Source organism: Trachypithecus francoisi, unplaced genomic scaffold (assembly GCF_009764315.1).
Source record: "Trachypithecus francoisi isolate TF-2019V2 unplaced genomic scaffold, Tfra_2.0 Lachesis_group13, whole genome shotgun sequence".
Classification (NCBI taxonomy): Eukaryota; Metazoa; Chordata; class Mammalia; order Primates; family Cercopithecidae; genus Trachypithecus; species Trachypithecus francoisi.
Genome location: NW_022681458.1, coordinates 88,561,162 through 88,588,687, shown reverse-complemented (window position 1 = coordinate 88,588,687; position 27,526 = coordinate 88,561,162). Strand labels below are relative to the sequence as shown.

The window sequence follows — 27,526 nt, the reverse complement described above, 5'->3', positions numbered from 1 at the left end:
CTTTGATTTCTCAGTACAAAACAAATTGTAGAAAGCAACAGTGAAAGCAGCAAGACAATTAAGAGTCTGTTGAATTGACAGACAAGAGATGCTGGTGATTAGGACAAGGATGGTGGCAGTGGAAACAGAAGGCTCCCACAAAACTCATGTATTGAAGCCTTCAATTACCTCCTCAACTATGGCCTGTGAGGAGAGAATTGAAGATAAATGAGGTCATAAGGGTGGGGTCCTAATTTGATAGGACTGATATCCTTACAAGAAGAGAAAGAAAAACCAATGTGCTCTCTCCATGATGGAAGGACCCAGCAAAAAGATAGTCATCTACAAGTCAGGAAGAACAGCTTTATGAGGAATTGACCATGCTGGCACCTTGGTCTTTAACTTCCCAGCCCCTAGAACTGTGAGAAAGAGATTTCTGTTGTTTAAGCCTCCCAGGATTTTGTTATGGCAGCCCAAGCAAACGAAGACAGATGGCCATATGGAGAATTATTTTACACATAGCACTACTAGGATTTAATAATGGATTACATATGCATACAGGTGATGAAAGAAATAAGTCAATGATATGTTCTAGTTTTATTTATTTATTTTACTTATGTATTTATTGGTTTGACTATCTGGGTGAATGTTGGCACCATATACTATCAATTGGAAAAAAAAAAAAAAATTAGAAAAAATAAGACCTGGCTGACAGAACAGGGGTGAATCAACAAACCAAGTTTGAACATTTCTGTTTGTATGTTTCTGGGACATACAAGAGGAGGTATCAGGTAGATGTATGGATACACAAGTCTGGATCCCAGAGAAGAGGTCTGGACTGAGATATAAATGTTGAGATTGTTAGCATGCAGGTCCTATGCAAATTAATAGTAACAAATGAGACCACCCATTAAATGTATAAAGAAAGATGAAGGCCAGCATTGAAATATAAATTTAAAGTAAAAATGGATAAACATATAAGAAGAGGAAAATCAGGAGACTCCAAGAAAAGAGTCAACAAGATCATAAATGCATCAAGGGATATTTGTTATTTTGACCAGAGGAATTGTGAGGAGCTACACAAATAAACAGCAATTTTTACAGTAGGTCAAAAACAAATGAAAATTGAGGAAAGGAAAGAACATGTATCACTAAATATATATATATTATAGATAATATATATTTATATAAATATATAAACATAATATATAAACATAATGTATTTATATAAATATATACATATATTATATTATATTTATATTATATATTTATTATATGTTATATATTATAATATATAACATAATATATTTTTATATTATAATATATAAGTATAATATATAAGTTATATTTATATATTTATGTATTATATATATATATATATTAATATTTTGTTGTTATTGTTGTTGTTGTTGTTGAGATGGAGTCTCACTCTGTTGCCCAGGCTGGAGTGCAGTGGCGCAATCTCGGCTCCCTGCAAGCACCGCCTCCTGGGTTCATGACATTCTCCTGCCTCAGCCTCCCAAGTAGCTGGGACTACAGGCGCCCACCACCACACTTGGCTAATTTTTTTGTATTTTTGGTAGAGATGGGGTTTCACTGTGTTAGCCAGGACGGTCTCGATCTCCTGACCTCGTGATCTGCCCACCTCGGCCTCCCAAAATGCTGGGACTACAGGCGTGAGCCACCGCACCTTGCCACTAAAATATATTTTTACCATATTAGTGATACATGTTCTTTAGGAACATGGCACCATCTCTCTCTGTTTCCACTGCCACCATCCTTGTCCTAATCCCCAGCATCTCTTGTCTGTCAACTCAATAGAATCTTAATTGTCTTTCTGCTTTCACTGTTGTTTCCTAAGAACATGTATCACTAATACACTAAAATGACATAATTCATAATTTTACCATGACAAAAATATAAAATATATATTAGAGATACAAATGTATTACATATAAAATATAAAACGTAGATTAAATATATATCTTATATTATTTAATGGTAAAAGGAAACAATGAGATATCTAGGATGTAGATATTAAGCAATTGACTTTTTGTTGTGTTTTATAAATTTTTGAAGCTATTTGAAAGATAGACAACTTTAGAGGGTATTATACAAAGATAGGCATAATCTAATAATGAGAAACATGATTAATATTTCAGGAGAAAAGCAAGGGGAATGACTAAATTAGTGACATCCTTAACAAAGATACAAGGGATATAATAAGGGATATAATGGGGGGCTGAAAAAGAAGTATTGATTTATCTTTGATAGGATAGGGATTAACTGCCTCTATTTTAACAGGAAGGAAGAATGTAAAAATATGCATAATGACAAGAAGGTTCATATATTTCTTGAAGCTAGAAAGATGAAGTTATCAATCAATGAAATACTTTAATTATTTAAGAATGATCTTCCGTGTCTTTTAAGGGGGAAGAAGGTTTCTATTCTCTCATATTCATCTGTATTTCAGTGTTTGTTGGACCTATTTTTCTGCTAGCATCACACTGTTTAAAAATTATAAAATAAAAAAGAAGAGATTTACATGAAATGCACAAACCATTATTGATTATGATGACTTATTATTTATCATCTTTTATCTTCTGATAAAAAAGTGAATGTCTCTTACTGCTACCTAAGTCCAGTAGCAGCTCTCTTCTAAGCTAAATGTTATCTGAAGGGCCAGGTGGAAGGATATTTTTCTTTTTTCTTTCTTTCTCTTTTTTTTTTCTTTTCTTTTCTCTCATTTTTTTTTTTTTTATTTGAGATAGAGTTTTGTTCTTGTCACCCAGGCTGGAGTGCAATGGTGCATGATCTTGGCTCACTGCAACCTCTGCCTCCCGAGTTCAAGCAATTCTCTTACCTCAGCCTCCTGAGTAGCTGGGATTACAGGTGTGTGCCACCACATCTGGCTAATTTTTGTATTTTTAGTAGAGACAGGGTTTTCCCATGTTGGCCAGGCTGGTCTTAAACTTCCGACCTCACGTGATCCACCCACCTCAGCCTCCCAAAGTGGTGGGATTACAGGTGTGAACCACCGCAGCTGGCCGGAAATGGCCAGAAAGATATTTTTCTTTCAAAAAAAGTCACTCTACTTAAATCAGATGTATCAAGTAAAAACAATGTTAGTTACAATATAAAACCATGTCTTCCAAATTTTGTAGAGCAGTAACTATGACTTCTATTTATTGTGACAAGAAAACATGTAGCATATATGTAAGAAATATATATATATAATTGTATGTATAGTATTGTGTGTGTAAACACATATATAGAGAGAAACAGTATAAGTTATGGCTATACAATGTAATTTCATAGAAATAAGTATTTTATGGATAATTTACATAATACTTAGCCTCAAATACATAGTGAATTCTAGGATACTAAGAAATATATGGTATATTTTCTAAGAATTTATAGTTTTAAAGGAGCGATAAGGAAGTGAATAATTGTGTTCAGTCCTTCAGTAAAAAATGCTTAAAATACAAAAGGTACACATTACTAAATCTCCCCCCAGAGCTTTCTAGTAGAAATGATCTTGGTGAAGATGAGTTTTGAAGGATATGTAGATGCTGAGTACCTATAAAGGCGTCCTAACACATCTTAATAATAAATCCAAAGCCTGAAGATGCAAGGTATATGAACAGCTTAGAATGAACGGTCATTTGTAATTCCAGGTGGATAGAGAATAACTAACTGATTTTTCTCCAAATCAAATTTAGTTTTTGATAACAGCATATAACATGTACAAATTCATTAATAGCAGATTTGAGTAACAAATCTACTAACTACCAATTAGGTTAACTACTAGAAACTAGAAGTTAGGTATTCTAATAAAGAGATATAAATTAATTATATCTTACCTCCATAATTCCAATGCTTCAAGTATTTTAATATATCAAGATCTTCCAAATTCGCATCCTTTGCCAAAAGTAAGTATAGTGTACTAGTTCTAAATTTGGTGTCAGGTATTTGCTTGAAACATGTAAGATCTGAAGATTTAGCCTAAGTTTCAGTTGCTTCGTGTCATAGAATATTATTGCATTATTTACAATGATTGTTCCTTTTCCCAGATTTGGCAATGTGGAGGCTCCTTGGAGATTGTTACTTGCTCCCATGTTGGTCATGTTTTTCGGAAGGCGACTCCATACACTTTTCCTGGTGGCACTGGTCATGTCATCAACAAGAACAACAGGAGACTGGCAGAAGTTTGGATGGATGAATTTAAAGATTTCTTCTACATCATATCCCCAGGTACACAATTCTGACATTTTTCTTTCTCTACAGGAGAAAATAAAATTGAAACATGCTGAACATGTGTTTCATTATTGCTGTTATTCTACTAGTTAAAATATTGTTTATTTCCATAATATTGCAGAAAACTGTATATGAGACAGTTGTACTATGAAGTAAATTTTGATGTAAAATAAGAACTATATTTCAAACACCTAAATATTATATTTTTTGTCTCAACCTGAGTATTATGTTGGAAAAATGGAGCAAGCTGTACAGAGAGATCTATATTTATTATTAACTCAAATTAAGAATATTTTTAAAAATATCTTAGTAGGGGAAGGTTAAATGACTTCATACAGAAACAAGATAGAAAATTAGGCAGATATTCAAATTTATATTTCTGAAGAACATAGCAAATTATTCATCAATAAATATGTGTGGAAAATAATATAAGACTAAAATGTTTTCATACTTTATTTACAGAGAAGTGTATGTATTGAAATAGAAGTAAGTATAGGCTATCAGTGGGTGGTAAGATTATAGGTAATTCTTTTCCTTATATTTTTATATATTTTCTAAATTCTCTCAATATTCGTACATTACTTATTTTAAGAATTGAAAGTCATTAAAAAGGAAAAAATGAGAAAATCCTATTACTGGGTGGTGGGATTATTAGTAATTACATTCGTTATGGTTTTCTAGATATCTGCAATAGCCACATTACAAAAAAAAAAAAAGAAAGAAGAAAGCTGAAGCATTTAAAAAGGGAGAAAAATAAGGATACAGATGGACTCAGTTTTTGTATAGGTCTTATGGTCATTAGCATCATTATTGTCATTATTATGTAACCCATAAGGACAACAACAAAAATCCAGGCCTGCATACTCTTTCTGTAATATAATCTATTAGCTGGCTTAGAAAAGCCTATTTGTTTTTAATTGGCATGCTCTGGTTTTTGAAGGTATATTTAAGTGTCAGTGAAAAGAGTCAAACTCTGTAAAACATTTAGAGCTTTATTCTGAACCAAATTTGAGTGAACCTGACCCAAGGCACAGTGTCAAGAGTTCCAGAGAACATGTGCCCAAGACGGTTGGGTTATAGGTTGATGTTATACATTTTAGAGAGACATAAGACACATCGGTGAATGCATATGAGGGATATATTGGTTTGGTCAAGTTATTATCTAAAGACCTAGAATCAATGGGAGAGTGACTTGGTTAAGATAGGAGGTTGTGGAAACAAAGGTTCTTATTATGCAGATGAAGTATCATAGGTGGCCACCTTAGAGGCAATAGTTGGCAAGTGTTTCCTATTCAAACCTTTAAAAGGTAGCTAAACTCTCAGTTAATCTCCTCAGGTTTGGGAGGGACTGGAAGGGGAAAGGTCTAGATGCAGATTTTCCCCCACAAAAGATGTCTTTGCAGGGTCATTTCAAAACATGGCAAAGAAATATACTTTGGAGTTCCTTCTTTATCTGTCATATATTTTTATGCCAGAATCAGATTGGCAATGAAGCGGCTATGCTGTCTGGGGTAAATACTAGGGGTTTGTCCCCTCATGCCAAGAAAATTTAGGACAGGGACACGCAGGAGGAGTTTAGGAGCAGAGGTTAAATAGGCAGAAGAGAGAGAAAGGAGGACAGCCCTCTCTCTGGTGAGAAAGAGGACTTCCGAAAGGGAAAGACCACCAGAGTCGGATGCACGGGATTTTACAGGCAGCCTTGAGGAGGCTGATTTACTAGGGTCCACAGAATGGTTCGATCAGGTATGCCCTTTACGTCCGGGGTGCGGCAAGGCTGGCCACCCCACCCTAATCTTATTATGCAAATGGACTTTCCATTCCACTGGCCCCATCTTGTCTGCTCCTTACTGTACATGTGGCTGCCAAAGAGAAAAGGGAAGATGGAGTCGCTGTTTTGAACATGATTGGCCCAGCTGCGGGCATCTATATCTGCAGTTCAATTTTACAGACTGCTCTTTGTTAGAAAATGATTTTGGGGCTGCTTTTCATTAAAAAGGAAAACCTTACCAAGAACTCCTGTACCCTCACTGTCTGCCTAAGTAATTTCGTCTTAACTCCTATATCAGCAACTAACCCACATTACACAGGATTAAATAAACCCATCTGATGAGATTGTATGGTCTATAGAGCATGATAGGAACTTGGACAAGAGAGGAAAAGGTCCAAGTTTAGTCCTCATAAGGAAATTCAAACTTTTTTTTTTTTTTTTTTTTTTTTGAGACGTAACCTCATCTGTTGCCCAGGCTGGAGTGCAGGGGCATGATCTCAGTTCACTGCAACCTCTGCCTCCCGGTTCAAGTGATTCTCCTGCCTCAGCCTCTCCAGTAGCTGGGACTACAGGTGGCCGTCACCATGCCTGGCTAATTTTTGTATTTTTAGTAGAGACAGGGTTTCACCATGTTGACCAGGTTGGTCACCAACTCCTGACCTCCAGTGCTCCGCCCCTCAGCCTCCCAAAGTGCTGCGATTACTGGCTTGATCCACCGCACCAGCCAAAACTTTTTTATATACAAGTACCTAGAAGAGAAGGAGCGGAAGGAGCAGTATGAAGTTTCTGATTAAGATCCAGCATCCTATATAGAGAAGAAGAATGAGGGCATTGTATGTTTAAGTGTGTGATTAGGAAAAGGACTTTTTCACACGTTTTCAAGCCTCTTCTATGTTAAAAAGCTATTATTACCAGGAACACCATTTCATGCATAGATGTATTTCTCTTTACAGTAGAAATCTAGTCCAGAAGTTCAGAGTTGAATTCAGCAAGAGCATGTAATATTCACAGCAAGGCAGTAACATTTATATAACCTTTTCATTTTCTTTTGATGATACTTTTTGAATTCAAATCATTACTTGTAGAAATATATAAGTTCAAATATGAATAAAGGAGTAATGGAGGGAAAAAGTGTGATATGTGTGATTGCATGCAACGTACACTCAGGAATATGAGTAATTGAGAATAATTGTAATCACGTGTATTATATTCGTCCATGATGAATATTTGTGAAAAGTACTGTGCTAGTCTTTTGTATGATTTTCCACTGAATGAAAAAGGCAGATAAATGATGGAACCATCTCTCAAACTGTAATGAAATGACTAACTTTAGAATGTAAAGGGTGGAAAAAAATGCCTGCTATCTGGAACTAATGACTTTATGTTGCACAATGGGGACTGCTTGTATATCCTGGAAAGTGCAGATTTTACATTACAATAAATATTATTTGGGGTTATTGTTCTTATAAAATGGATTTATTTAACTCTAGAAAAGTAGTTTGGGAGGCAGAACAAGGACTTTTGGGGAATATGTTGACGATATCTAAGAACTTCTAAAGGGCATTTATGCTTACGTGTGTCTCAGAGACAGTCGGTGCAGCTAAGCAATGGTAGAATGTCATTTGTTTTTCTAAGACCACCAGAGCGAGTACAAAAGAACCAGCGAGTAGGCAAGGCTAGGAGCAAAACTGCAAATTTATTTTTTGGTCACCTAGCTTCATGGAAGAAGGTGTGGAGGGTGAGGTCTGTCGGCCTCTGGCAAAGGAGGCCGAGAGAGTCGCCCGTTGGAGCTCTCGGAGGAAGTTCCTGATGCAGTCCCAACAGGAGTAGGGGCTGAGGAAGTTGGCCCTGGCCAGGAGCGGCTTTTCTAGGAGTGGGAGGGCAATAGGCGGGACACGGGCGTGGGGGGGGGTCGTTCTGTAGGTGCGGCCAGGTAAATCTCGGTCTCTTCGGATTGACGTCACCTGGCACATGCCTGGTTGATCTGCACCTTCCCAGGCTCCGGCTACATTTTCGCCTGTGCAGGAAAAGTTGGTGATGAAGAACCCTTAAGTGCGCCATCTTGCCTCCGTTCGTCCAAACAGAATCTACCAGCAATAGTGTGGGCAGAGGGAGGAAACCCCAAACCTGAAACATAAAACAATGAATTGCTTCTCCCTGAAAAAGAAAGAATGGACGCAGGCTGGAAACTAGAGCTGGATGTCTAAAACAATTTGAGCCCTGGGAGGATTTCAGATCATCCAAAAAGAAATAAAACAGGTTGTATTCAGGAAGTCAGAAATCTATTATTTTTATGATAACAATTTCAACCATTGTTAATTTAGGCTAAGAGAGTGGTGGTCATTTTAATTTAAAGTCAAAATCATACACTTCTTTGCTATCCTCTGGAATTTTTTATTTTCTGTTTTTCATCCCTTGGGGAATGGGTGAGTTTGTAAAGAGAGAATCTGGTGTATGTGTTCAGGAAGAAGGGGTGGGAACTACATGCATTCACATCCACAGTTAGAAACTATATCCTTTACTGTAATACACATGCATGCACACACACACACACACACACACACACACGCATATTTATGAAAAACTGTAAAGAGTTTATGAGTTTATATTGAGCTTCCCAGAACTTCCTTAACATGGTGAAATAAATAATACTTGTTCTTTCTAGAAATTCCTCTATATATTTGTTAATTTTTCCAATATGTTTTGTGAGATTTCCGCTTTTTATATGTGGGCTTCTACTCTGAAATTGTATTCTTCATTTAGACAGTTTCTCAAACTTCAGTCTAAGTGCTAAGCCTTTATAACTTTAATTCTGACAATAACTTACTTCCAATATACTCTATAAAATCTCACCTGCCTACTTTATTGGTTAGCTTCAGGAATGTTTCAGCTCTATCTGTCTTGAACTATCTGGTTATTCTTTCTCTTTGTATTCCCTGAAGTTTGATAACATGGGCAAACCATCGTCACTTCTTACCATATTGTTTTAATTTTTATTACTTGTCTCTATATCCAAAGTAGTTCAGAGACAACTATTTACAGTGCCTAGCAACTTTCCTGTCATTTTGTTTAAAAAAAATTTGTTGAATAACTAGAAGAATGAATGAATGAATAACTTTTTAAAAAGAGCCAGTTTTCTTTCTTTCTTTTTGCTGAATTATCCATGGGTGTCTGGTTTATACCAGGGAAACTCTTCACAAGAATTGTGACAAATAAGCCTTTATCCCACCTCTCTGATCCAGCCCTGGATAAGGACCCACTGTTAAAAAAGAAGTGAAGGGCCTTCCTCATAAATCTCTTTTATTCTTATTATTACACTTTAAGTTCTGGGATACATGTGCAGAATGTGCAGGTTTACATAGGTATACACGTGCCATGGTGGTTTGCTGCGCTCATCAACCCATCATCTACATTAGGCATTTCTCCTAATGCTATCCCTCCCCTAGCCCCCAACCCCCCAACAGGCCCTGATGTGTGATGTTCCCCTCCCCGTGTCCGTGTATTCTCATTGTTCACCTCCGACTCATGAGTGAGAACATGCAGTGTTTGGTTTTCTGTTCCTGTGTTATATCATTCTGTAACCACACAGCAGGTTCTCCTTGCCCACCGCCCAGACATAGCTGATTTATCAAGACAGGGGAATTGCAATAGATAAACAGTTTGGATTCTTTAATTCTTTAAGGCATTAGGTCAACATTTATTATTGGTCCTTTTATTGGTATTTTATGGGTTTTTATTTGTATTTTCATAATAAGGATTCTGCCTTGCTTCTGTCTTCACTTGTTAAGTGCTTGTTAAATACTTGTTTGTCATTATGTCAAGTAGGAGGGACTATGAACACTTTTAAAATGTTGTCTTTGCCATTAAAGAGTGAACTGTCTACATGAGCACATGTAATTAGTTTAAATGAAAAATAAGATTAAATGTTTAATACATGGGAAACACATTTTCAAGAATTAATATGATTCTTATGTGAACTGCCTACATTTTCCTAGATTCTTCCTTCTCCCTCAAAGTCTTCAAGTGAATCTCCAACTCCTTTCTTTTCTACCTTCTAATTGCTCTCAAATCCATTCATTTGTCTTCATTTCCAGACTCACCTTCATCCACACAACCTCCTGATTATCCTGATGGGGCTCTGTTCTAGTCTGCTTGTGTTGCTATAACAGAATATCTGATGCTGGGTAATTTATAAAGATAAGAAGTTTGGCTCACAATTCTGCAGACTGGGAAGTCCAAGATCAGGCAGCCCATCTGGTGAGGGCCTTGTGCCACTTCAACTCATGGCAGAAGGTGGAAGGGGAAATGGGTGTGTACAAGGAGACCAAACATGAGAAGGCACAACCCACTTTTGAAGTAACTCATCCAGAGATGGCATTGATCTATTCATGAGGAATCCACTCCCATGACCCAAACACCTCCCACTAGGTCCTGCCTTTCAACACTGCAACATTGGGAATCAAATTCAACATAAATTTGGGCAGAAACACACCTCATCCAAACCACAGCAGTCTCCCTGTCTCAAAGCTTGCCTACACCTCACCCATCCTTACAGCACTGCTGGAGGACCTTCCCAAACCAAATTATCACTGGTTTCTTATTTTCCTAACAACTTTTTAATGACTTAACACAAAGTCAAAAGCCATGAACGTGGCCAACAAGGCCCTGTGAGATCCAATCCTTGCCCAACTTTCCAGTCTTTTCTTGTACACTTTCTTCCCAAGACTTCCACATACCTGCCATGTGGAACTACATTCATTGGGTCTCCAAGCTTAACATGCTCCCTTTTACTGTGAAGTTTTTCTGTATGTCTAAAAGAGTATTTGAGTGGTTAATGAATGCTGCCACCTTTGCTTAAAGTACCATAATCATCCACCCCTGTCAATCAGGTTTGATGTAATTCCCCCCAGGGACTCCAGTGGTTCCTGTAATTTCCCTAATGTAGCATTTATGCATGTTTCAAGTATTTCTTAACCCCACTAAATGATGTGAATAAAGGGGCTATATCTGTTTTATTGTTTTTTGTTTGATATTGTCTTTAGAGCTTACTGAGCTCCAATCTATTATATTTGTACTATTTTATAACCTATGTCAGAGGCAAATGAAATATATAAGTCCCAATCACCATTACCATGTATCCTTCAAATCTTTTTCTTATGCCTTTACATACATATATGGATACATATTCATATATTTAAAAATCAGTACTGTTGTAACTCCTTTACTTCTACCTTAATATTATGCCCTGCAGTGTTTTATATACTATTTGCTTAGAATTGTTATTCCATTTTGTAGAGAAATAGTTTCACATTGCATGGATATATCAAAACTTATTTAATCATACCAATATTGACAAGCAGTTAGGTAGGTTTCAGTTGTCCCTTACTACAAAAGAGTTACAGAAACCCTCCTGTGACAACTTCTTTGTGAACCTGAGAGGATATTTCTGAGGGATGTGCAAGCACTAAGAATGAGAGCACTGGAGGCAGACTACCTGAGTGAATTCAAATCCTGACTCTACTTAATCTTTCTTTACTTAATCTCTGCACTTAGTTTATTTACTATAAAATGGGGATTAGAAAAATATGGCCTTCCACATAAAGTTTTTTGAGAGTTAAGTGAAATAAGATATATAAATCACTTAAGACAATGTCTGGCAAGTATCAAAAAATTAGCTGTTATTATTATTCATATATATTCATAGAATATTCTATAAACAAAGTTTACTTAAATTTATTAGATCAATGGATATGTAGATTTATATCTTGGTAGATACTGTCAAAAATTCTTAACTTCTTGAAGTACTTTATTATCACTCCCACCAACAATGCTTGAGCACTTACTGTATACTATCAACATTGTAGATTATCAATCTTTTTGTTTTTGCATATATATGTGTATAGACATATGTGTACATATTTATTTATAGTTATATAGATAATTGCACAGATAATCTGTTTTTTTCCCCCAATTGCTGCTAGCAATGAACATATTTTGCAAGTTTCTATTGACACTGGGATTTCTTCTGTAAATAAACTAGTCATCCTTTTTATTCATATACTTTGTTCATTTTACCATTGAATATTTTTGCCTTTCTTTTATGTATTCATAGATCTTCAAGTATTCCGGTGATAAATTATTTGCCTCTTATATACATTGTCAAGGATTTTCTCTGAGGTTATTACATGTATGTTGTAATTTAACTGATATACAAAAAGATATTTTAAAATAATCTAATTGTTGAAGTAAAGTCTATCTTAGACTTTATGGCTTTTTTGGTTTATACATTGTTAAAACAATCTCTCCTAAGTATAGCACATTTCATATGCCCCGGAAATATCTGTTAAATGATTTAGACTTGAGTTGAACGAAATTAATGTTTTGCTTGTTTGTTTGATTTTCGTGAAGTCAGTGGTCTCTCTGGGCAATAAGCATGAACAGAATACCAGAATCAGATATCTTTCCTTATGAAAAGGGGGTTTGTTTGTATACATGGAACAAAAATAAAATTATTAGCTTAACAGTTAAAATTAAAGTTTTAAGTAAATCTATTAATGTGATTATATTATAGAAATTCTTCCTAAATATCTTGAGTTGTATTCATGGAATAGAACTAATAAGCAGATGGTATAAATATTATTTGTTGAATATTACAAAAATATTGAATTGCAGAAGGGTAGACCATTGCATCCTCATTGACTTTGATTAGCATTTCAACAATTATTTTGAATAATTAGGTTCTCAAAATAATTTTATCATAATGAAATCTGGATAGTTTCCAACTATTTCTAAAGTGAATAGAACTTAAGTTCTAGTGTGTGTATATATATACACACACACACACTAGATATATATATATATTTATATGTGTATATATACACATATCTGTATACACTATATATATTTATATATGTGTGTATATACACACACACTAGAGATATATATACACTATATATATAAATACATATGTTTAGATGGAGTCTCACTCTGACACCAGGCTGAAGAGCAGTGATGTGATCTCAGCTCACTACAACCTCCACCTCCCAGGTTCAAGCGATTCTTCTGCCTCAGCCTCCCAAGTAGCTGGGATTACAGGCACACACCACCACGCCCAGATAATTTTTGTATTTTTAGTAGAGATGGGGTTTCACCATGTTGGCCAGGATGGTGTTGATTTCCTGGCCTCGTGATCTGCCCACCTCGGCCTCCCCATGTGCTGGGATAACAGGCGTGAGCCACCACACCCAGACCTAGTGTATGTTGATTCACAGAATAAGTACTACCTTCTAGGGTTCAGATACCATGATCATTTGTATATCTTGTTTCTGATTCTCCTTCAAATAAAACATGGATGCCTCTAGTCTAATCATTTCTTTTGTATATGCAACTAAGTCTGAAATTTTATAATGATAAATTCTACCCCAATTAGATTCGATGGGTCATGATTACCTTCCATTACCCTAAACCTGCTGAATTAGTCAAGATAGGAAATTATAAAATTTTTCAAATTGGTGCAAATGATCAAGAACGCTTACGAAAAATGCATGGATTTTTGGTCAGTAGTTGGCTGAGTTTTTGTTTGATGTAAGAGTACTACATCTGAATTAAATATTATTCAAGTACACATGGAGGCTTTATTATAACTCCTTTCATCTTGCAACCTGTTCTTCAGATTATCTCAGTTTTACTAGTTAAATCTAATGTAATTGAAATTGAATAGCTTAAAATTATATGAGTAATTACACTAAATTTCAATTCTAATTTCTTAACAAAATTGAGATCACTCTGACACTTAGCTGCAGTCATATATATAATGTTATAGGCGTAGGTGGTTACACATTGCAGATTTCTTATCTCTAATACTCTCAGTTAAGTCCCCCAAGTTAGATATTCTGGTGGTTTGCATTTGCTTGGATAATACTCACTGTTTTAGTCTGATTGTGTTGCTATAAAGGAATACCTGAGGATGAGTAATTTAAAAAGAAAAAAGATTTATTTGGCTCACAGCTCTGCAGGCTGTACAAGAAGCATGGCATCAGAATCTGCTTGGTTTCTAGTAAGGGGCTCAGGCTGCTTCGACTCAGGGTGGAAGGTGAAGGGGAGCCAGCATGAGCAGAAATCTTGTAGGGAAAGAAAGGAAGCAAGAGTGAGGGAGATGGAAAGTGCCAGTTTCCTTTTAACAACTAGCTCTCAGGGAAACTATTTTGGAAACCAATAGAGCGAGAAGTCAGTCATTACTGCAAGGATGGCACCAAGCCATTCATGAAGGATATACCTTCACTTCCCGTTAGGCCCCTACCTCCAACACTGGGGATCAAATTTCAGTATAAGGTTTGGAGTGCCAAATATCCAAACTATAGCACTCATCTTTGCCTGGATTCCAATGTTGAAACTACTCTTCTTTGCCTAAATTCCTATGTTATACTCATTTTTTTTGGCTGTTTTAAATATAATTTGAGTTCACATCTGGAATAACCCAGCTACATAAACTCTCAGGAAAGTGATCCAAGAATGGCTTAAAGAATTAAGAAACCTAGTCTTTTCTCTACCAAAAAATAATATAAGATTGATAAACTTCTCAGATGTGCTAAATTGTCTCTTTAGTCACTTATAAAAACAAAATAAACACACCACAAACTTTCTTACAGGACATTAAACTCTCAGTGACAGATTATCTCAGGACCCTAATAATTTACATTCCCTTAGGAGCAGTTCTTCCTCAGGATATTAATACAAATTGTCTAGAAAATAAATTCTATATTTATTAGATATCTTTATCAAGTGGGATTATGAGTTTGAGGGCATTGCAGTAAATCTTCAATAGGAAAGAATACTAGACAATGGATCCAAGCTGCGATGAAAAGGTGGATCAGGAAGGCTGGGCTATGGCTTTAAAAACAGAAGGGGAAACGATTTCTGAAATAGGAAGTTTATTTAACAATTAAGCCTTCTGCCTGATTTTGTCAGAAGCACTATTAATGTGGAATTCTTGGTGCCTAAAGGCTGGTGGCTATCATGATGATACTGCCTTGCTATGAAATATCTGGTGTGAAAGGTCTACTTAAGAACACAAACACACACATATACATGATTCGTTAACACATCCTCAGTGTGGTAGGTACAAATTGTATATCAATTGCCTAAAGATGTTTATGTTTTAATTGCAGGAAACATGCACCAAAATTAAATGATTGTTATATTTTACAAATTGATTTAACTGAAGTTTCAAAATAATGAAGGACTTGTTGGTTACTTCAGTTCAGCAAGTGAATTGTAAATTACATATAATATTTGCACACTGAATTAAGTTATATTCTAAGCACACAGGGACACTGATAAAATGTATCAAACCAGATCACAAGGTCAGGAGTTCGAGACCAGACTGACCAACATAGTGAAACCATATCTCTACTAAAAATACAAAAATTAGCTGGGCATGGTGGCACACGCCTGTAATCCCAGCTACTCAGGAGGCTGAAGCAGTAGAATCGCTTGAACCCTGGAGGCAGGTGTTGCAGTGAGCTAAGACTGCACCACTGCACTCCAGACTGAGCGACTGAGTGAGATTCCATCTCAAAAAAAAAAAAAAAAAAAAAAAATCAAACAGTTAAATGTTTCTAATTTATATGGTTGAAAATAAGATAAATGAAGTTAGAATGATACTATTATTATTACTGAAAGGTATTCTGTCAGAATGGTCATTAGTAAGTGAGCTGTATTATGCCATTTTGACTTTCTAATTGTTTTTATAAACTTTGCACATTCTTAGTGTAACATCTCTGTTGTTAACAAAAACAGAATAATACATTTGAAAATTGTGATCAACTAGGAATTTTGTACAACTTAATAATTTAGAAAATTTTGTCATTTTAGCATGATTTAATTCTGTTTTCACAAAAATTTTTATTCAAATTAAGGAATATAGATTCCAAGTTCCTGAATAAGTTTTCAATTTTTCAAAGTGAACACAAAATCAAATATAACTAAATATAAAACTAGCTGTCTCAGTCCATTTTCTTTTGCTATAACACAAAACCCGAGAGTGGGTAAATTATGAAGAAATGAAGTTTATTTAGCTCATGGTTATGGAGATTCTGGGAAGTCCAAACGCATAGTGTTGGCCTCTGTTGAGGGCCTTCTTGCTGTGTCATAGCATGGCAGAGGGCAACAACATGCTTGTCAGCTCAGGTCTCTTTTCTTCTTCTTTTGCCACAAGTACCAATGTGGGGGGGTCTCACCCTGATGACTTTATTTAATCATATTTAACTACCACAGGCCTCCCACCAATCAGCATATAAATTTGTGGATTAATTTTCCAACAGATGAAATTTGGGTGACACATTTAACACATTCAGCCTTTGCCTATGTTATATAAATAACAGTGAAAGGAATGGAGCTTTGACTTGGAAATATAGGTGGACCAGGCTCAGTGGCTCATGCCTGTAATCCCAGCACTTTGAGAGGTCAAGGCAGGCAGATCAATTGAGGTCAGGAGTTTAAGAGCAGTCTGACCAACATGGTGAAACTCCGTCTCTACTAAAAATACAAAAATTAGCTGGGCATGGTGGCATGCACCTGTAGTCCCAGCTACTCAGGAGGCTGAGGCAGGAGAATCTCTTGAACCTGTGAGGTGGAAGTTGTAGTAAGCTGAGACTGTGCCACTGCACTCCAGCATGGGTGACAAAGCGAGACGTCTTCTAAGAAAAAAAAAAAAAAAAAAAAAGAATAGTGTAGTGTTTTTATTAAAAGGAGCTGTTATGGGGAAGAGCTTATACGTTTGTACAGATTGAGAAGGTAAGAAAATAGATACAATTTTAAATTCTAGATCAATAAGCTTTCCAGAAAACGCTGTATACGGGTTGATTTTTAGTGCGGTAAGCTACAAATCTAGTAATATCTAGAAATGTTCAAAGGCTAGATGTTGATCTTTTAGGGATGTTCTAGTGAGAACTGAATAAGAAGCTGGATTTGATTTCTTATTCAAACTTTCTAACTCTAAAATTCTACCATCATAGAAACTTATATATCAATGAATAAAATCACATTATATTTTTTCTAATAGACTGTATTAAAATGGAAAGAAAATGGATTTCGACTCAGCATAAGAATCTTCTAATAAAAAGCTTTTCAGCCATGGCACAGGAATCTTTGAAAGAAGGTGGCTATACATCCCTGTTTCCCTGGGACTCCTGGTTTATGCTTGTTTAGAGATAATTATATATAGCGCCTCCATTCACTCACCACAGCATCCTGATTTTTGAACAATAAATTACATAGTCATTCTACTTATAAGGCATAGAGCACACTGACCCTGGAGGTAACTCTCTCTAGAATGGACTAAGTGGACTGCCAAGGATAACAATCATTCTGACACTGAACAGGACATAGACTCTTATTCATCCAAATTCTTGTCCTACGAAAATCTAAATATCTATATATGTCATTTAGGCTTTTGTGGACTATCAGTTTGTAGACAACTGCTCTACCTCAATAAATTTCTTGATACCCAAGACAAATGCCCTCTTTAAAATACTACCCAAAAAGAGGTAACTAATTAAAAATAAGCTATCTCTTTGAAGATAAAATTATATCACTGAGTTTTGAAATTTTTTTTGGAAATGCGTTTGCTCTCACTTTCTTATTAATTTGTGTGATTGATTATCCCTGGCTTTATGATAATAAAAACTCAAGTTCTAAATGAATGCTAATGTTTCTAAGTTTAAAGCTTGTGACACCTCAAAGTATCTACAAACATTTCTACAGGAATTTAAATATTCCAAAACACCTTAAAAAACTTAATGAATATTACAATGCAATTTAGTTCGTGATATACCATTAGAAAGAAGGAAGGAGTGATGAATTAGTAATTTCACAGATTAAACCACAGGATGTGGTAGCTTAAAGAAATTTAGATATTATTAGATTAGGCTGGGTGCAGTGGCTCACACCTATAATCCCAGCACTTTGGGAGGCCCAGGCCAGTGGATCACCTGAGGTCAGGAGTTCGAGACCAACCTGGCCAACATAGTAAAACCCCATCTCTACTAAAATACACAGATTAGCCAGGCATGGTGTCATATGCCTGTAATCCCAGCTACTTAGGAAGCTGAGGCAGGAGAATCGCTTGAACCTAGGAGGCAGAGGTTGCAGTGAGCCAAGATCGCGCCATTGCACTCCAGTCTGGGTGACAGAATGAAACTGCATCTCAAAAAAAAAGTAATCATTAGATTAAATTGGATTAAAATATAATCTGAAAAAAAGAAAAGGGCCAACATTAGTGGATTCAGTTATTCATGGAATCACCCAATGGTTAAACATGGTTGTACATGCCTCTACATTTTATCTGTATTTTAAGTATATACACACACACACACACACACACACACACACATATATCATATGATAATCATCCAATGAACTGGTAGGTAAAGACTAATTGAATATTCATTATACTGGTAAAGTTCAAAATGAAGGCTAAATAGAGCTATTTCTTTTTACCACAGTTTTTGTTTACTTAAGTACAAGTGAGGTACATTAAAAAAATAAAGACTCAATGGAAACCACACATAACCCATGTTAATTGTTTCTATTTAAACAACTTATCTGTGTAAAGTATGGGGAAATTAAGAGAATAGGAACCTGAGAAGTTAAAAGTACATAAAATAAATGTATATGGACATTTGAACACCAAGAGCTTTTTCTCATTTAAAAGCATGGGGAAAATGAATACTAATACATAATTCAAACAAATGAGTATACAAATTACTGAATAATTCTATAGTGAATGTTACTGGAAGAAATGACTAGCATTCCTTTTGATCAGTCCTTAATATAGCCCAGGTATAGTGGTTTACACCTGTAATCCCACCATTTTGGGAGGCCGAGGTGGGTGGATCACTTGAGATCATCAGTAAAAGACCAGTCTGGGCAACATGGTGAAACTCCGTCTCCACTAAACATAAAAAATTAGCTGGGCATGGTGGCACGTGCCTATAATCCCAGCTACTTGGGAGGCTGAGGCAGGAGAATCGCTTGAACCCAGGAGGCAGAAGGTGCAGTGAGCCGAGATCACACAACTGCACTCCAGCCTGGGTGACAAAGCAAGACTCTGTCTGAAAAACAAGCACAAAAATTCTTAATAATGTGATCCCATTTTAACTGAAATGTTGCTTTGGTAATACTTTATTCTAGAAATATCAGTTAAATTGAGCATTAACAATAAGCATTATATTGAACTAGAAATATTACTCTTTTCATTCAGTAACATATTTTGATTTATTTTGTTTGTAGTTAGTTTTTCATCATTTTTATATATAGTAATCTAAACTTTCACTTCATAAAAAATGTAATCTTATCTGACTTTAGTTATAGCAGACATAAAAGAAAAATTAAAACTAAGTGCTGATATATATATCCCTATATATTATATATATTATGTGTATATATATATATTTCCCTCATATATCATGAGTCCTAATTTTGAGTAACTTATGTAATAACAGACTATTGTTTCTGTTGATACTGTGGATCTGACTCTTTAAAAATGGACATTTTTAAGGGTAGCTATTTGCCAAGGTTAGGTTTTACTCTGCCAAATGATTAAAGTGTACAATCAGAACATATTTATCTTTTGAAGTTAAAGTTAATGGCTTACCAATAAAATATCATTTCTTCATTGTCAAGGGAAAATAAGGAAACTTGGAAGTCAGTATTAATGGGCTAAAGAACCACCTCCTAAGACATTACATTTGCTAAGTTCTATTTTCTTCCATTATACTTTCCCATGTTAAGAGTCCTTATGTATTATTAACATGGAAGTAAACAGAAAAAGTAAGCAATTAATTGATGGGCTTATCATCAGTCTTCGGAGTATGTGTTCAGTAGGGATGTTGCCCAGAAATGTTTATTTTTGTTAGGGGCTACATTGTGCCCACAGAAGTCTTTTTTTTCCATTGCTGTCAGTAAAGAGTAGTAAAGGGTGGTGGCTGTGTGGGAAAAATTTCCAGTGCATGATGTATATGAATGATAGCATAAAAGTTGTGCTTTATTGTAGAGTCACTGATGTCCTCCATGACTGACCTTCTCCATTCTCGCACTCCCAGGCCTTCTTAATCATCTTCAGGGACCACTCTAGCCTGCCTTACACATGGACCAGAGAGGCTGAAGAAGGCTCTTTCTTTTTTCTACTTTCAGATGCCATCTTATTCTGGTATTGACAGCCAAATCTTTCTCTGTAAAAACCTAATCATCCAAAATGCTAATTGACAATGAACTTTATCCCAAATCCGACTCCTAGGGACAGTAACATTGAAAAGATCTTCTTTTCACCCTGTAGTAACTTTTCCAATAAGAGTTACTTGTTCAGATTTTTTATTTATTGACCTCATTCTGGAAAATCCTCAAATATAGGTGGGAAAGGCAATACATAGGAAACATCTTGGGAAATGTGTTAGCAACTGGCATCACAAGGGTACTTTGCTGAGTTGCCCAGGAAAATGGAACGATGAGAGGGGATACAAGGATCTGCAGTAGGCAGTTAAGGGAAAGTAGAACAGGGAGGAGTGGAGGTACAGGAGGAAAAAGAGACCATGGTGTTGTAATTCAGGGGTCAGCCTGGCTACATCATGATGGACACTAAACCTAGATGAACTAAGATTTGGAACAATAGTAGCTGTCTTTCACAGGTGGAGCTTTGGTCATGTGACTCATTGTCTTTCTTTCTCCTATCCTATAATCTTTGTCAGGTGATCCCTATATTCCCATAGCTGCTTCCAACGATTTGCATTCTACTATCTTTTAAAAATGCTGTTTATTCAAATATAACCAATAACTGCTATTCCTTTTCATCCTTTTGTCTGTAAATTAAGACTTTAACAGAAAAAAAAATTAAACTTAACTTTTTTGATCAAGCATGTATTAATACAGAAATAAAGTCATAATTCAATACTAGCAATGTAACCTTGGACAAGTTACCTAATATCTTTATACTCTAGTTTCTACCTCTGCAAAGTAGGAATTTTAATATTTGCCACAGAGAACATTTGTGAGTATTAATGAAATAAAGTATGTAAAGATATTGAAACTATATCTGAGACACACTGAAGACTTAGTGAATTGCAAATAATAATATTAAAAATATCTGGAGAGGCCGGGCGCGGTGGCTCAAGCCTATAATCCCAGCACTTTGGGAGGCCGAGACGGGCGGATCACGAGGTCAGGAGATCAAGACCATCCTGGCTAACACGGTGAAACCCCATCTCTACTAAAAATACAAAAACTAGCCGGGCGAGGTGGCGGGCGCCTGTAGTCCCAGCTACTTGGGAGGCTGAGGCAGGAGAATGGCGTAAACCCAGGAGGCGGAACTTGCAGTGAGCTGAGATCCAGCCACTGCACTCCAGTCTGGGCGACAGAGCGAGACTCCGCCTCAAAAAAAAAAAAAAAAAATATATGGAGAAAATAAGGAAGCACTGGCTAAGGACCAAATATTTGATACATATATATGTATATATTGTATTATGTTTAAAAGCCATTATTTAAAATGTTATTGATAAGTAACAGATATGTTACATTATTGTGCATAATAAAATGGCAAATTCATTTATATAAGCCTGTATTTCTGGATTTCTTTAAGGTAGTGTTTCTTAACCTGGGGCAGGGATAACAAACTGAAAATCTGATAAAGTCTGTGAAATTATTCCTACGTATATACATATATGCACAACTTGATTCACACAAATTTGGCATTCATGGAAGCTTTGGTTCCCATTTATGGAATTCATAGGAGTCTAAGACCAAAGGTCTAGAACTCTAAAGGCAAGAAAGTAATTGAGAAATTTTGGTTTTGAGTTTACTTTCTAAAAGATGTATTTTTTATTATTATTATTCTGGGATACTGACTCACAGGCATTAAATATTTTCATTTAAATTGGCAAGGATTCTAAAGGATTATTCTAATTCCAACTTTTCACCTTCTATATTCTTATGAAATAACTAACTTCTCCAATCCTTTTGAAATGCAAGACCATTTTCTCCCACTTGATCATGCTAGTATGAGTGGGATGATTCAGGAGCACTCACTAAAGAAGTGCATCTTCCTCTGACTCTGGCCGTTAAATTGGGACATGGCACTAGGGGCAAGAGCCAAAAGTAGAAAAGACAAGAGACTTGCTCACAGAGACTAAAAGGACAATTAAATTAGGATGTAACTGTATAACTACATATCAGTGGCAGCCTTGATTTGAAGGAATCTGACTCAGAGTGGGAAACAGCTTTGAAATGTATTAACATCATTTTGTTTATATTTGACTTTTAGTCTTTTGTATTTTTAATCCCCGACTCCTTGTCTTTAAAACTGGTGGTAGTCAGGTTCTGTTGTTTGTCTTGGTTCTAGTTTTCTATCACTATATAACAAATTACTCCAAAACTTAGTGGCTTAAAATAACATTTTACTATATGGCAGGATTCTGTGCATAAGGAGCTTAGGCTGGACTTGACCAGATGATTCCTCTGAAGCCATTGACTAAAGTCCCTCAGTGATATTCAGCTGGCAAATGGGCTGCTCTGCAGGATCCAAGATGGCTTTACTTACTTGTCTGGCATTTTGATGTGATGGCTGGAAGACCTGGCTGACCTAGGATGGTCAACTGAAATGTTTATCTGTGACCTCTCCAGAATAGTTATCTCAGAGTACTCAAATAACTTTCAAGGAACCTGGCTTCCCCTAGAGCAAATGTTTCAAGGGGCCTGCACAGGAGCTACAAGAATTCTTTATGAGCTCATCTCGGAAATTCTAAAATGACTCAGATTCAAGGAGATGGATTATAAACCCCATGTTTCAAAGGAAGGAGTAGCAGCTGAGCATAATGACTTCTGCCTGTCATCCTAGATACTTGAGAGGCTAAGGCAGGAGGATTTCTGGAGCTCAGGAGCTTGAGGCTACGGTGAGCTGTAATTGTGCCACTGCACCTCACTGCCTAGTCTTTAAAAAATAAAAATAAGAAAGGAGAGGATTAGCAAAGTATTTGTGTCCATCTTTAACCTACCAGGGTTTTTCCCCCAAAACTTTGAGTAAAGAGGGTTGAGTTAATCATACTTCTCAGTTTATTGCACATTAACATTTTGGTCCTTAAATAGCTCACTTGTTTGTTTTATCCCCCATCATAGACAACTATTGCATTTCATTTAATATGTATATTTTGTTTGAATGTTTTACTGAAAAATGTATAATATTTGGGGTTAATTTATTCTGGATTAACATGAATGGCATTGAGTTATATATCTTATTACTTTTCTTCTCTTTATCATACAACTTTATGTAGTTAAAATTAATTCCTTGTTTCTAAGTGTGCATCTTTGTGTTGCAAAGTCCTCAGTAGTGGGAATCCACTGCATTGTAACTATTCACCCTTCCAGTGATAGTTACCCAGAGTATCTCCAACTTCCTGTTACCATTAGTTTCTTCAACAAATAACATCAATAATTTTCTGTGTTCAGGCACTATTCTAGGTAAAAGCAACATACATATTCTTATGGACGTACGTCCATAAGAATGGGGAAGGAGGATTTCTTTCTGTGAGCAAAATTTCTGAGTTACAGAAGTTTGTCAGACAGTTTTGTAGCATCCCAGCAAGTATCATCTCCCAGGTGCCAATTAACTTTGTCAATGGTGTTTCTTTTATTAAACAAGATTCATTTTAAAACATTTTAAATACCTATCTTATTTTGGATATATAATACATTCACATGATGCCAAAGTAAAAACAATATAATACATTCACATGATGCCAAAGTAAAAACAATATAGCAAGGTCAGTATTTGGAAATCTGAGTCCCATCCTATCTCTACCTACTGGACTGTTTTCCCACACCCGGTATTTGTTTCTTCTGTATTGTTACAATGGGAATCCCTCGATTTTGTTGAAATTGATTTTTTGTCTTTTGGTTCATGCTCTTGAAGTTTTTTTAGAACATATTTTTAGAGTTTTTAAATTATTTTGTTTAACATTTTGGTTCTTTTTTATTATTTCATTGTCTTTAATAGCCTCAACTATGTCTCATTTCTAATAATTTTAAAATTACATATAAAGGGTATAATTTTGTTTTATTATTTTTTTACTAGATAAAATCTCAACTTTGTCCACTGAAGGATATTCACCAATACAACATGTGGCGATTTTGTATATGTATATTGTGATATATTTAAATTACTAATTTTGAGAAGCTTCTTGTGAATTAGTTGGCAAATGCTACCTCCACCTCTTTTATGAAGCTTTGGTCTATGGGGATAGGGTAGGTTGATTTACATGAGGAGTCCATGGTTTTCCTGAAAAGAAGGAATCATTTCTCTCCAAGTTCCAGGTTTAAGAGGTTAAATTTAGGTAGCTACAAGGAAAGTAGGTTGCGGAGAAAATACGGAGAACCAGTGGGCCAATCTTGCCTCTAAATCAGAAAAGTGGAAATAGAAAGAGTGGTCCTGGTGCACAGAGCAGAAGATGAGGTCACTGATTATATGAGAGCCTCCAGGACCAGATGCTTACCGGCAGGAGTGTGGTTGCTTGGCACCAGCCAGTGGGTCTATTTATAATAGGTGGAAATTCTTCTGCCTCACCACAGTGGTCTGGAGATGGTCCTGAGAAGCTCCGGAAGTAGTATGTGTTTTTCAATGAAGAGACAACCTTATTTGTAAGATGTCTCACCCTGTTAAAAAGTTTGCCTCGTTTTATTTTCTGTTTGTTCATGGGAGACCCAGCCTTCATTCTTCCCTGAGCTCTGCATGCAGTGGCACTGTTTCACTGGAGCTGGAATCTCTATCATCTCATCTCCATGAGGCCAAACCTTGGCGCATCTTAATTGCCTGTGTGAGTGGCTCAATGAGAAAGTAAGAAAATCTTCATATTAGAGAGCTGGAGCCAGTTTGAACAGGAACATCCTTATCCCTGAACCGAAACCTATGCCTAAAAAATGATGAGGGCCTCCTCTCAGGAGAGGAAAATACCACCAGTTTTCATGGTCATCCCAAACAGAAAACTTTGCTCCTGTTATCAATGTGAAATGATTATTCAAAGCCATCTTAAGCTCTGTTACCAGAATTCTCCACCACTTCCACATTAAAAGAACTAGATCGGGTTCCTCCAGATTAAGGCCCTCAAATACACTAGAATATGTTAAGGTAAATGAGGTGAGGCCTTGGAATGGGATAGATCTTGCTACTACTGCTACTGGGGTACTACAATCTAGGAACTGAGTTATATCATTTGTACTTGTACTTTTTACTTATATTAATCATGTATTCTGCCCCCCCATTATAGGTATTTAGATTTTTCTTTTAACCTTTTTTCTTTTTTTAATTTTAATTATTATGGACACATAATAATTGTATATATTTATGGGGTACGTGTGATGCTTTAACATATACAATGTATGTCACAAACAAAAAAGAGTAATTGAGGCATCCATCACCTCATGCATTGTAACTCATTTAAAACTAGATACTTTTATTTAATTATGTATAATCAAACTTATATTTCTTTTTTAATTTTACTCTTTCAATATGGTACATAACTAGCTTAGGCATATAGAGATCAGCTGTGAGGGTAACTCATTCACTGATTCTGTGTTCTCACATTAGCAAAATGAGCACCACTTGGGAACTTATTAGACCCACACTCCGAGGGCGGGGCATAGGAAGCTGTGTTTAATGAGCCCACCAGGTGATTCTCCAAGTGCACTAAATTTGGAGAACCACTGCGCTCATCCCCTTCTATTCAGTGTGTATTGTCATCATCTGTGCTTATTAGTCAGGCACAGTCTACGGCCCCATTCCAGGCCCACAGTATCAGAATCTACATTTTAACAAGATCTCTGGTGATTCTTGTGGACAGTTGAGAAAAACTAATCTGATAAAAATTGCTTGTTCTCATTTTCTATCTGCCCTGGTTGGCCCGGTCTGGTATTGCCCTTCTGGCCTCTGTAATAAGTGCACAGGTTTTTCCAACATTGAATCCTTTAATTCTAAAATCACTGAGCTTCAAAATATGATTACTTTATATAGAAGGGGATTTCTGCAAAAAAAAAAAAAAAAATTAAATCTGAATGTCAGATCAACAACAAATAATATTTTAATGTATGTATGTTTCATGTAACATTTGATACTTGGAACATAGTTATATAAATAAATTATTACTTGATGTGAAATCCAAATTTAACTAGGAATTCTATATTTTCATTTGCTACATCTGGAAATTCTACATATATATATATATATATATAATATCCTAGGAGAACCGGTAATTTCTGCCAACATCAAATGAATATTTTCTAAAACAGCCCTGTCTTGTTACATAACAATTTTTCAGTTCCTTTGGAAAAAATGGAATCTGAAATTCTGATCTCTACTTCTAATAAGCCAGAATCTATATCCCTTTTTATACTTAAAAAGATAAAATCGAGCTTAGTCTTATTATCTTAAACAAGAACTGACCTTAAGAATCAAAACAGTCTGCTATCTGAAGCTAGTAAGAGGGAAGGACAAAAACAAAATTCATTTTTGAAAAGCATTGTCTAACACATAAAAATTAGTATCAACTAATTCTCTTCTAGTAAGTTAAATTGTTCAGGTGTTGAGGGCACATTTTGCAACTAAGTCATTTTGGTTTGTCCATGAGGAGTTCCTATGGATGCAAAGTTGATACTTTCTGCTGGATTATTTCTAAAGGTCTGATATGGTTAGACTTTGTCTCCCCACCTAGATCTCATCTTGAATTGTAATCCCTATAATCCCCACAGGTCACGGAAGGGACCAGGTGGAGGTAATTGAATCATGGGGGTAGTTTCCCCCATGCTGTTCTCACTATCACTATCCTGTAATAGTGAGTGAGTTCTCACGAGATCGACGGTTTTATAAGGGGCTCTTCCTCCTTCATACGGCATTTCTCCCTCCTGTCATCTTGTGAAAGTCGCCTTTGCCTTCCACCATGATTGAAAGTTTCCTGATGCATGCCCAGAATGCTGAACTGTGAGTCAACTAAACCTCTTTCCTTTGCAAATTACCCAGTCTTGAGTAGTTCCTTATAGTAGTATGGAAACGGACTAATACAAGGTCCCTCTGGTCTTGGAGGTTAACTGGTAACACCTGCTCTGAGTTTTTGTTTTTAAGATAAAATTTGTCTGCTATGATCCAAGTTGGGGATTTACAGTTAAACACAGATTTGGTGCCAGAGGGGGACTAATTCACTTCCCTGAAGAAACCTCTTATTGGTCATCCTTGGGCCCAACTCTATGTGGATATGAAGTGCACTTTTATTTTGATGGAGCACTCTTTAATTTTAATCATATATTCTGAAGCCTGTCCCGCTTACCTGGTTTCCAGAACTTGCATAAATGACCTTAATCAACAATATCACATTACTGCAATTTAAACTCTTACACAGGAATACTACTGATATTTGATTTGTATTTGCTACCAAAAGTCTTATAGAAGAGTTTAAGGGATATACTGCTAACAATGTACTCCTGTACATTTAA

The 27,526-nt window shown here is 36.0% G+C and overlaps 1 protein-coding gene across 2 annotated transcripts in view; it reads left to right on the top strand.

Annotated features, from left to right (window-relative positions):
- Nucleotides 1-27,526, top strand: part of GALNT13 (polypeptide N-acetylgalactosaminyltransferase 13) — a 612,297-nt gene that overhangs the window by 441,336 nt on the left and 143,435 nt on the right. For both annotated transcript variants that reach the window (XM_033231450.1, XM_033231449.1), the window contains exon 9: nucleotides 4,053-4,233. In XM_033231450.1, the coding sequence (XP_033087341.1) occupies nucleotides 4,053-4,233 (181 nt within the window). The remainder of the gene's footprint in view (nucleotides 1-4,052; nucleotides 4,234-27,526) is intronic.